Source organism: Phaethon aethereus, assembly GCF_964289735.1.
Source record: "Phaethon aethereus genome assembly, chromosome: 1".
Taxonomy (NCBI): domain Eukaryota; kingdom Metazoa; phylum Chordata; class Aves; order Phaethontiformes; family Phaethontidae; genus Phaethon; species Phaethon aethereus.
In genome coordinates, this window is record NC_138575.1 from 174,192,358 (window position 1) to 174,205,046 (window position 12,689).

The 12,689-nt window shown below is 47.0% G+C and overlaps 1 protein-coding gene across 1 annotated transcript in view; it reads left to right on the forward strand.

The window, feature by feature from the left end:
• Nucleotides 1–1,530: 1,530 nt before the first annotated feature.
• Nucleotides 1,531–12,689, forward strand: part of MYCBP2 (MYC binding protein 2) — a gene marked incomplete at its 5' end in the record, with an annotated part of 223,888 nt that continues 212,729 nt past the window's right edge. Inside the window, one exon of the mRNA XM_082013861.1 lies at nucleotides 1,531–1,817. Coding sequence (XP_081869987.1) covers nucleotides 1,531–1,817 — 287 coding nt within the window. The remainder of the gene's footprint in view (nucleotides 1,818–12,689) is intronic.

Here is a 12,689-nt window from a genome sequence, read left to right on the forward strand (position 1 = left end):
ACATTTGCTGTTATGCAGAAAGAAATCGCAAAAATACTTCTCTGTACTCAGAATCAGCAGAATTCCAGGCTTTATGTAGGCCCTCTTTTGGAGGGGAGAAGAAAAAAGAAGAAAATATGGCAGCATGCACCTTCCTTGGATGATATTTTACTGTAGACTACAACTGAAGCCTCTTTTGGCATGCAGATTTTTTGTTTGTTTGTTTTTAACAACATGTACTCAGGTTTGTACACCTGAAGTTTTCAGCAGTGTAAAGCAGTAGAAAGTGTGGCAAAACTGCAGGGCAACAATTCCAACAGGTAAAAAGTAACAATGTAAGGAATAAATCTGAGTGAAAGGAGGTAATATAACAAGATATACTGGAAGAAGGCCTACTGCCCTGCCTCACTCATCCTCCAAAAGCAAGGTTAAAGGTATCCTGGGACCCAGCGAAGATGACTTAAGGAAATCTTGGCCCAAAGTGGCGACTAGATTTAGCGAACTCTGCATTAAGTAAGATAGAGAGGATATTTATTACTCCTTGGAACGATGCTGCCTAGCGTTACACAGGACAGAAACAGGCGTGGGGCGGCAGTACGTGGCGGCTCAGCTGCGGCAGCTCACCGCGCCAGACTTCTGCCGCCCAAGTCGTCCGGGGGTGCCCTGGCGCAGGGCCTCGTGGCGATGCAACGAGGCTGCGAGGAGCTGTCGCCGCTGCAAACCGGGGGTTTCTGCATCCCGTGCAACTACAGCTGGACACCTACATAAAACCTGACAGGCAGACAGGCAGGCAGGCAGGGCGAAGGATAAGCTCGTTGCGAGGACCTACAGGCCCTGCGACGCCCGGATCCGCACAGGCAGGACTTGGGGGTTCTTCGCAGGTACCCGCGGGCCCCGGGAGCGGCCGGGAGGTGGGCCCGGGAGGAGGGCCCGGAAGAAGGCCCGGGAGCGGCCCCGCGCAGCAGGTGCAGGCGCCCGTTCGGCCCCGGCTTTCCCGGGAGCCGCGCGCGTGCACGGGGGAAGCGGGGGCGGGGCCGGGCGGCGCATGCGCCCGCCGGCCGGGCTGGCCGCGGGAGAGAGGTGGGGCCGGGGCGGCTGTGCGGGGAGAGGGCGGCGGCGCCGCCGGGGAGAAACTCCGGAGGGGAAGCGGCAGCCGCCGGCCTCCGCCCCCGCCCCTCTAGCGGGAAGGGGGAAGCGAGAGGCCGGCCCGCCCCCCCCCCCCCCCCCCCCCCAATCCCATCCCGGAGGCACACGGTCCAGCACTACAGCTCGGCGCGCCCGGCGGCGGGAGGGAGCGGCGGCCGGCGCTGCGCCCGGGGCGGAGGGCGAGCGGGCGGGCAGCCGGGGCCCCGAACTGTCGCTTGAGGGAAGGACAGGGGTGTTGCCGCGCCCCTCGCCCCGGCCCGGGTGGATGAGCAGCCTCCAGGGCGGCGGCGGCGGCTTTTGCGGCCTCTCCATGGCTGGGCCCCGGCGGTGAAGGCAGCGGGAGCCGCCTGTGTCCGCGTCGCGCCGGGAGGCAGCGCAGCCACCAGGGGGCGAGCGGGGAGGGGGATGAGCGCCGCAGCCGCCGCCGCCTCTGCGGGAGCCGCCGCCGCCTGCACCGGGGCCGAGGGCGGGTTCTTCTTCTTTCCCAGCGGCTCTGGTCTGGCGGGGCCCATGGGGCCCGAAGAGGGCTCAGCCGGCGGGCTGGGAGCCCTGCCCGGCGCCCTGGCGCCGCCGTCGCTGGGCTGCCGGAGCCGCTACCAGCTGCTGCTCTCCGGGAAGGCCCTGGCCGACAGATACCGGAAGATTTACACGGCGGCGCTGAGCGACCGGGAGCTGGGGAGCCACCCGGGCAGGTAACGCGCGCCGAGCTCCCTCACGGGCGAGACGGGCAGTCCTGGCGGCGGCTGCCGCCACCCCTCCTCCCATCGCCGGCTGGGAGCGGCGGCTCCCCCCGACCCCGTGCGTGCACCTTCCTCCCGGCAGCGGCACGCCTCCCCTCCCCCGGTCGCCTCCCTCCTCATCCTCCCTCTTGGCTCTCTTGTCACGCAGCGCGGTTGCCCCCGCTGCCCCTGCCATGCGGCGCCCGGGGGGCGGAGGGGGCGGTGATGCAACCCGGCGGCTGCCCGGGTGCCGCCCCTTCGCCGCTGCCCGGGCCCTGCTGTTCGCTTGGCCGGCGTTACCGTGCAGATGGCGCTGCCGCCCCCGGGGCCCGGGCGGGGGGAGCTACCTGTGCCCGCTTCCTTCCCCCAGAACGGAGGCCGGGGGCTCCGTCACGCCCTTGCAGCGGAGGGTATGGCGATAGAAAGGCCCCTTCCGCGGCCGCCTGTGGGGATGGAGCGTTTCTTCACGGTGTCCGTGTTGAGACCTCGGGCAGCCCTCGCTGCGGCCGGGGCCCGTGGTGCCGCTGAAACGGGCTGAACCCCGTGGTCTCTGCCGAGACACGCCGCTGCCTTGTCGTGCGGGGCACCCGCGGGTCCCGCTGGCGGGGCCGTCCGAACGGGGCTTGGTGCTTTGCTGTGTGTCGGAGCCGCCTTTAGCTGCCCTGTTCTATTTTTTCCTCCTCTGTCGGTGATCTCCGGTGTTTGGAGGGAGGCTGCGTCCCAGGCAGCGTTTTCCAGGGGGAGCCGGGGGGCTGGGAGGAGTGTGCCGCAGTCGCACGGTTCCCGAATGTCGTGTCCTGTTCCACACACATCCCCCTTCTCCCCCGCCGCACCCCTCGGATGGAGCCCCTCGGGGTGTCCTTTCCCGCCGGCAGCTGCCGGTCCTGCCGGCCACCTCTCGGGCTCCGTACCCGGGCCTCGGCAAGGTGCCTGTTGCTCCTGCCTTCTTTTCGCTCGGGGTTGCCTCGCCGCCTTCCCCCGCAACCTGGGTGCCTACAGGGCGCCTGACGGCCGGGGCGGGAGGGGGGAGGCCGCGGCTGAGGCGATGAGGGGCGGCGGGCGTCGCCGGGGCCGTGACCCCCGCGGCCCCGCCCGCCGTCGGAGGCGAAGCCGGCCAGAGCCCCGGCCTGGCGGCCGCTCAGTGTGCTAAAGGCGAAGGGCAACACCCCCCCGTGGTGCCCGGGCGCTCCCCATTGTTTCCCTCCGGAGGTCGGCGAGGATGCGGATGACACGAAACCGGCACCTTCCTGCGTTCTCAGCTTCTGCTGGCCTTTAAGCTGTGATGTGGGTGGCCTGACCGTAAGGAGAGCTTTGAGTCACCTTTGTTTTAAGTTTGTAAACGGTTGTAAAGCACTGGGTGGCTGGCTTCTTCGGTTTGGGTTTTTTTTGGTTTTTTTTTCAGTCTCACTTGGAACAGCAGGGCATGTTTCCCCACACAGAAAGGCTATGTCTAGGAGTGGAATTAATGTAAGAAACTGAACGAACATAACTTTCCCAATTTGCTTATGGCAAATGCTGGAAACATGGACTCTTAACATTGGCATTTGACATCCTTGCAGTTATCATAGAATCATAGAATAGTTCGGGTTGGAAGGGACCTTTAAAGGTCCTCTAGTCCAAACCCCCTGCAATAAGGAGGGACATCTGCAACTAGAGCAGGTTGCTCAGAGCTTCACCCAACCTGACCTGGAATGTTTCCAGAGATGGGGCATCTACCACCTCTCTGGGCAACCTGTGCCAGTGTTTCACCACCCTCATTGTCAAAAATTTATTCCTGAGAACTAGTCTGTATCTGTCCTCTTTTAGTTTAAAACCATTACCGCTTGTCCTATTGCAACAGGCCCTGCTAAAAAGTCTGTCCCCATCTTTCTTACAAGCCCCCTTGAAGTACTGGAAGGCTGCAATAAGGTCACTGTGGAGCCTTCTCCAAGCTGAACAACCCCAACTCACTCAGCCTTTCTTTTCAGAGTGTATGACAGGGACAGTATTTCTTCCCTCCCCCCCATATAGTACCTGTGAGAGTTTTCTTACCCCTGATGTTCCTTAGTTCAGTGCTCATGCTTTTTCCTTTAAATCTTCTTTTCCGAAGGAAACTACATTAAGCTTCAATGAGCCATGCGATGCTCTGTGGTGTTCGGGTATTTGTCTGAATTTTGCTTTCGCATTGTCAGTATTTTTTAAAGCTATACTTTTGAGTTATTTTGTCCTCAGCTTTTTTTTGGTTTCAGGATAATTCAGCTGGTATCTCTTGTACTTAGTATTGTAGGAAGTGCTATCTTTACATGGGTGTAAATGTAATGTTTCTATCAATTGACATTCTTAAAATATTTACCTTTAACTCCAAGATACCACAGATTGCATTCTTTTGGGGTCTTTCTTATTAGTAGATTCTTATGAAAATGCCAGTTACAAGAAACAGTGACATTGGAAGTTAATGTATGTCTTAATTTTTGAAGGCTAGATTTAGTTATGTGTTTTAGCTATATTGTATCATCTCAGAGCAAATCAAAGAAGCCTGTCTCCTCTGTACAGAGGAAATGGGCCATAATGAGCTATTGGCAGGTAAATGACAGCTGGTTAGTACTGGTGAATACAGCCAGTCTGGACTGTAGGACTTCTAAGAGGAGGAATATTTAATAATCAGCTAGTTGCCCAGTGTCTCTTGGTACAGGCCTCCAACATCTCATGTATCAAGACTGATGACAACCAAGATCATGATCTCCACCCTTTCTCTATACTAGTGTCAAAACATTCAAATGCAAGTTTTGAGAACTTCAGCTGCCTGGTAGTCTTAAACAGAAATGGTCAAAAGTACTTTTTTAGAAGAAATGGTAAAAATCCCAAACCTTTCTAAAGAAATGCTTTAAAGTAATTTATGACTGCATCTAGTTGCTACAGGAGATAACAGTGCCAGAAAAATTAATTGGAGGTTAAGTTAATATAGTTGATAATGGTTTTTATCTATGTGGAAAATCTGAAGCCTGTTAATCTGTCACTAAGAGTGTTTGTGACTAGAAAAATATCTTGAAGTAGCATAAAAAACCTAAATAAATTGGTTTACTGGTGTTAATAAAATTCTTCTTCTGCTCAGAGAAGACCCTAATTTGAAGAATGATAGTACAACCTGCTTGCAATCTGTTGATGTAGAATTTTGCTTCAAGTCTGCAAAACTGTACTCTGCAGTTCATGTGATGTGACCAATGCCTGTCTCCATGAGCACTTTTATTCCAAACCTGACTTTAATGTTTATGAAGAACTAGAAAGCAGTATGAAAATGCCTGTGTGTAGACAAGGAAGTTAATCATTTTGGAGATTATCTGAATGTCACAAGTAAGACGAATTTCACATTTGCAAGGTGTTTGTGCTGGCTGTCATCTGAAAGCCATGAATATCACGTGTTGTGTAGGATGTGGTAATTGGCTTTGAAACAGAACGAGCAGCGCTTTGCATTTCCTCATGTGATACTGGCTGCGGCGTCATGAACACCTCGGTCTCCAAAGGAGGCGGTTCGGTCGCTGTGCTTGTTCCCCCTGCCACGTTGACATAATTATTTATATAGTCCCTTGCAGTAACAGATTAGAGACTCACTCTGGGTTAAAATTAACTTGGCAAAAATGGTTCGTTGTAATCCACACTAATTCCCTGATCTGGCTCACCTTGTGATCGTGCGTGTGACAGCGTGAGGTGAAGGGTTGCACAAAGACCTATGTACAGAGAGGCAGGAGCAGAGAAACTGCTGGTTTTGTCACTAGTGCCAGCCTAAGAATTTTATGAAAGAAAAGAGAAAAAAAAGTATCTAATCTTGCTATTTAACGTACAGCCGTCCTTGCTCACAATGTTAAGAATCTGTTACAGTACCACGAGCAGTGGGAAATTTACCTGTCAAGTGAAGATGGGTTTGGAAGATAAATCTGCTGTGAGTGTACTTAATTTGTAGTCTCTACTTTGTGGTTACTGAAATAGGTGAAAATGGCTAGTAATGTCACAATGGCTAGTGTAGCCATGAAAGTCTGTAAAACACTAGTAGGAAGTATGAGCCTCTTCAGAGGGCAAGTAAAAACTTCATGCTGTTGGAGTGTTGTCTCATATGCTGGGTTCTGAGTGGATGAAACTGGAAGCCTGCTCTCTATTGCTGAAGTAATGTTGTTTACTGCTTTCACTCCTGAAGCTTTGTATTTGCAAAGGAAAGTAGTTTAAAAGTATTTCTTATTTTCACATTTTTGCTGTCTTCACATACACAGTTTTTCTGTTGTGTAACTTCTAACAAACATCCCTATCCAGCTGAATTGCTGCTATTATCTCTTGTGCAGCTCAGGGTTTTCCCCGAATTGACAGTCACTTTACTCTTCTTTTACCTGTCTATGTACACCAGAAGTATCAGTTAGACTTAGTATGCTCTTTGAGACTTTTTGTCAAATATGGATAGATATAAAAATTTGTGATGGCTTTAGTGTGGCCTGTTTTGTAACAAAAATGTTCACTACATAATTTTGACTAACTTGAAGCTTTAATATTACAAAAAATGGCAGTAGTTTCCTACTCATGTCAAAGTGTTTTTCATCTGTTTTAAAGCTTATCCAGTGGTCTTTACCAAAAAGATGACCTTTACCAAAAGGTGATCTTTTTTTTTTTTCTGTAGGACATCAACTCAGCAACTGTAAATAATGTAATGCAGATCTAAGAATCATTTCGGAATAGGTTGTTCTTTGGTTCCATTTGCACTTTAAATTACTTGTGAGGATTGCATCTGGATTTCTGTAGTAACATTAGGTATCAGGGATGCAGCAGTATTTATTGAATAAAATTCAATATTGAAAACTTCTTATGCTCCTTACTAAAGGGAGACATCCTACTGAGCTTGTTAGGTCCTTAATTTGTTCGCTGCATAAGGTTCAGTAGAAATACAGTCTGTCAAATAGTTTAAAAACATTAACCATTTGAAAATACAAATGCTTTTGGGATCTTACTTCTTTTGTCCTTTACTTCATTGCTAAAGTTGCGTCTTTTAACTTAGATCCTTCAGAGAAGAAAAGCTTCTATTAGTTTTCTTTGGGGTTTTTGTCCCCACAGTACAAATACTGTGAAGTGGCTTGATTGACATCAAGGAAAATTTCAGTGATGACTGGAATGTAAAAATTTTGCTACGAACCAGAAATCAGATGGCTGGTTTTCCATCCATTTTGGCTGAACAAGAGGCAGCTAACTTACTTTCATTTTACGGTGATTCCTTCTACTGGATAATAAAATAAATTTTTGGAAGTAGGCCAGCCCATCTACACTCATAGTTGTAAATTACATATCTTCTAGAGAAAATTATTAGGTTAGTCTAGGCTTTTCAAAGTTGACACAAAGTCTTCCCTTATGCACTTTCTTATGCTCAGTAATGCAATGCTTATTTGGCCCTGGGATGTTTTAAGTATGTATTTTTCAAAATTTATTGGAGAAACACTACTGAAACACTCCAACTGTGCACTGTCAAGTTATTAAAGAATTTGTAAGAAACCATGCGTAGTAACTTTAGATATGTGAAATTTGTGTTGATGGTTAGTACACCAGAAAGCCTTAATTTCTTCAGATCTAAAGCCTTTACAAAAGCTGTAAGGTTTGTTTGTTTGTTTGAGACTTGATGCTTTTTTAAAAAATGAAATTATAATTGCAGAAAGTTTGGAAGCATTCATTTGATTGGAAAAATAAAGGTTATGTATATAAAGACTAGTAAAATGATAGCAGTGTCTTTTGTGAAGTGTTATGCATTACATATTCCATTTTCCTGCTTATTCCTGTGAAAAGGTTTTTTTTGTAGGTCCCTTCTGACTGAAATAAGCTAGGGTAGGCTAGTCTATTCTACTCTCCCCTGTTTTTCAATTCTTATGTTTTGTAAGTGTCATTAAAAAAAAGTTTAAGTAAGTCCTTATGTAAACTTAAAACTTTATTTCAAAAGAAAATCGATGTGCTGTTGAGTCTTACATTAAGCTAACCCGTGCATTAGAAAACCTGATAAGAGTTGCTGTCTCTTGTAGGCTTTTTAGCTGCAATATAGTAATGTTTTAATACTATATTGTGCTATTGGTTAATAGGGATTAACTAATGACTAGAACAGTGTATTTTTACTTGTCGTCTTTACCTTATATTTTGATAAGGAAAACAGTTTTACATAGTATTTCTTTTAAAAATATTGTAGTAGTTGCATAGTCTAACACAGTTTCCATTTTTGCAGTGTTAGTGTAGAAAACATAGTGGAAGCTGGAAAGAAGCTAATAATATTATATTGAGAGGCTTAAGGTGTTTATTGTGTGTATATAAAAATAATATATCATAATTTATATACAAGATTTGAAAAATTAGAAACCCTGGAATCCATGAGAATATTCAGGTTTTGTGGACTGATAGAAATGCATTTTATTGTCACAACAATAGGTGCTGAAACAGCCTTAGAAGTCTAATGATGTTAAAAGACACCTTTGTCTTTTTGTGGTCATGTATCCTTCTGCTTCTTCATTTAAAAGGAAAGTGTGTATTTTAGAAAGAATTTAGTGCATGTGATAGAATCACATTGTATTATTTTTTTTTTAATTTTTTTTAGTATCATCACTCCACCCCTCTTTTTTTTGGATTACAAAATAACACAGTGGAACTTTTTGCTCTTCAGTTAGAAGTTCAATTATAGGCCAAACTGGAATTGAACAGAAGTTACAAAAAACTGTTAAGCTAGATTTTTTTAGCTATGAAAGTATGCTTGTGTGAGAGAGTATCAAGTAGCAGCAGCTGCAGTGTTTTTGCTGTTAGAGTGACGTTCTGAATGTTCACCTGTGAAGATGGTTGACATGTTCTCCACATAATCAATTTGTTACTGAGTCATTTCTATTTGGTACCTAAATATTTACCTGTAATATTTTGGTCACTATTGCTTAAGCCTTTTTAGTGTTCTAGGTAATTGTCTCAGGAAATGTCTTTTTAGTAAGGTAAATAATAATGACAGCAGATTATTGCCTCCTTTTCAATTCCTGTTACCCACTCTTGGGTTTTGGCATTCTTGTAGATGCTTTTCAAGTGTAGGGAAGGCCTTATGTGATTTTCCTTTATTGCTAGAATAATCCTTGGTGTTTGGTGATCTCTTGATATTGTTGCCACCTTTGAGGATCTTGGCTGCTTAGCATTTTCCAAAATACCATATTTAATGTGTTTTCAACTTTTAAAACAGTTTATTCTTTCTGAGTGTCAGGTTGGGGATTACTGACAAGGATATTTGTGAGAATATGGTTTTTGGTGTTGCTATCTATACAATGGCAAAGTTCTTAACAGTGGCAACATATCTGGCTCGCATATTAATTTTATACTTGTAGTAATTAAATCAATATGAGGTAATTGCATGAATTTTGTAGTTTTTTCCTCATGGAAAATAATCTCTTCCACTTTAAACCAGCATTTGCTTGAATATTCTACTGAAGTTCACAAGAATCTGGAATTTTAATATGCAAACATAGGAAAATACAGCTCCCAAGTGAGACAGGAGAGGAATCAGCATATTAGATTTGCAACGACTGTGGTTTATTCTACTTACTATTTTAACCTGTGACTGATTTTTTTTCTAATTTATTTCAAAAAGGCTACAGCTGGCAATTCAAGAATAATGAAAAGGTTATTTTTGCTTAACTGAAATTGGACTTCGCTTCCATTTTTTTTTAAAGGCTTATGAGTTCTGTTGGCAATTTTCATATAAAATCTGATTTCCTGTTCTTGATAATCTTTAGACTTTCTACTGGTTTGAAACCATCTGTGTGTATGCTCTTATTTTTTTTTTTTCCTTTTATGTTGTTGGTTTGTGGTGGGGGTTTTGGGTGTGCTTTTTTCTTTTTAAACTGAGAGGAAATGCTAGTTAAAGTTTCAGTTTTGTCGTGGTTTAGCCCCAGCCGGCAACTAAGCACCACGCAGCCCCTCGCTCGCTCCCCCTCCCGCAGTGGGACGGGGAAGAGAATTGGGAAAAAAAAACTCGTGGGTTGAGATAAACACGGTTTAATAGGACAGAAAGAGAGAAGGGAACAACAATGATAATACCAACAAAGGAATGTACAAGAACAAGCAATGCCCAATACAGCAATTGCTCACCACTCAGTGATCGACAGCCCGTGCACGAACAGCGATTTCTGCCCCCCGGCCAACTCCAGTTTATGTACTGGGCATGACGTCGGATGGTAGGGAATATCTCTTTGGCCAGTCTGGGTCAGCTGTCCCGGCTGTGTCCCCTCCCAGCTCCCCGTGCACCCCCAGCCTGCTCACCGGCAGGCCAGCACAAGAAGCTGGACTGTCCTTGACTGCTCAGCAACAACCCAAAACATCAGCACATTATCAACAGTTTCTCATCCCAAATCCAAAACACAGTCTCACACTGGCTTCTGTGAAGAAAACCAGCTCTATCCTGGCTGAAACCAGGACAGTATCCACCCCTTATTCCATACCATTTACGTCATGCCCAGGTCCTATACTTTTCAATACATTCCAATTATTCATTTTTACTCTTCCTGTCTTTTAATATATATACACAGATATCACTTTCTTAGTCCATGGGCCATCACTTTAAAATGTCTGTGGAGTTCAGTCAGTCCATGACTCCAGGCTTCATCCATCAGAGTAGTCTCTCAGGGCAGGGGAGATGGTATGTAGTGTTGGATTGTCATCTGGCACGGTCCATGTCCATGATCTGCAGGTCGACGATGTCGGTCTCGAGGGATTTGTTGGGCGCAAGCTGCTGAAGCCAGTTCTGGTTCCATCACTGCTGCATGTCGCTTGGTTTCAGTGAAGCTCATTCTTCATCAGTCTGGGTGATTCTTACTATAATACCATTGATATGGTAGATAGCAGCCATAGTAGTAATGTCATACTGAACAATTAACATAATACAATTCAAATCATTGACTGTTTTCACCCAAAATCAAATCTCCTTGAGGTACACATTGGACTTCCCCATCCTTCCGCACCAAGTGCACCCAGGTCCCTGGGCAAAGGCAATCCCACGAACGGGTTTGCCTTTGCCTGAGGCAGGAGTAACCTAGACTGTCTTCCCCAGCATATTTCTCACATGCACCACAGGGACTTTATCCCCTTCTACAGTACGTAGAAGTTTTGATTGGGCAGGGCCGGCTCTATTAGTAGATCCCCTAGTGTTGACTAACCAGGTGGCTTTGGCTAAATGTTTATCCCAATGTTTGAATGTCCCATCACCCATTGCTCTCAGTGTAGTCTTTAACAGTCCGTTGTATCATTCAGTTTTTCCGGAAGCTGGTGCATGATAGGGGATATGATACACCCACTCAATGCCGTGCTCTTTGGCCCAGGTGTCTATGAGGTTGTTTTGGAAATGAGTCCCATTGTCTGACTCAATTCTTTCAGGGGTGCCATGTCACCATAAGACTTGCTTTTCAAGGCCCAGGATAGTGTTCTGGGCGGTGGCATGGGGCACAGGGTATGTTTCCAGCCATCCAGTGGTTGCTTCCACCATGGTAAGCACATAGCGCTTGCCTTGGCGAGTTTGTGGAAGTGTGATATAGTCAATCTGCCAGGCCTCACCATATTTATATTTCAACCATCGTCCTTCATACCAGAGGGGCTTTAACCGCTTGGCTTGTTTGATCGCAGCACACGTCTCACATTCATGGATAACCTGTGCAATAGCATCCATGGTCAGGTCCACCCCTCGATCCCGAGCCCATCTATATGTTGCGTCTCTTCCCTGATGGCCTGAGGTGTCATGGGCCCACCGAGCTATAAATAATTCACCCTTATGTTGCCAGTCCAGATCCACCTGAGCCACTTCAATCTTAGGAGCCTGATCCACCTGATGGTTGTTTTGATGTTCTTCAGTGGCCCGACTCTTGGGTATGTGAGCATCTACATGGCATACTTTTATGACTAGATTCTCTAGTCGGGCAGCAATATCTTGCCACAATTCAGCAGCCCAGATGGGCTTGCCTCTGCGTTGCCAGTTGCTCTGCTTCCATTGCTGTAGCCACCCCCATAGAGCATTTGCCACCATCCATGAGTCAGTATAAAGATAGAGTATTGGCCATTTTTCTCGTTCAGCAATATCTAAAGCCCGCTGGATGGCTTTCACCTCCGCAAACTGACTTGATTCACCTTGTCCTTCAGCAACTTCTACAACTCGTCGTATAGTGCTCCATACAGCAGCTTTCCACCTTCGATGTTTGCCTACAATACGACAGGACCCATCAGTAAACAGGGCATATTGCCTTTCGTTCTCTGGCAGTTCATTATATGGTGGAGCCTCTTCAGCACACGCCACCTCCTCTTCTGGTAATATTCCAAAATCTTTGCTTTCTGGCCAGTCCATGATCACTTCCAAGATTCCCGGGCGATTAAGGTTTCCTATTCGAGCCCGCTGTGTAATAAGCGCGACCTACTTACTCCACATAGCATCAGTCGCACGATGTGTAGAGGGGACCCTCCCTTTGAACATCCAGCCCAGCACCGGCAGTCAGGGTGCCAGGAGGAGCACCAATTCTGAGGCAGCTCGAACTCCTTCATATGCTGCCAATATCTCCTTTTCAGTTGGAGTATAGCGGGACTCAGATCCCCTATATCCTCGACTCCAAAACCCTAGAGGTCGACCTCGAGTCTCTCCTGGTGCCTTCTGCCAGAGACTCCAGGTAGGGCCATTCTCCCCGGCTGCCGTGTAGAGCACATTTTTAACATCTTGTCCTGCCTGGACTGGCCCGAGGGCTACGGCATGAACTATCTCCTGTTTGATTTGTTCGAAGGCTTGTCGTTGCTCAGGACCCCATTTAAAATCGTTCTTCTTCCGGGTCACTTGATAAAGAGGGCTTACAATCA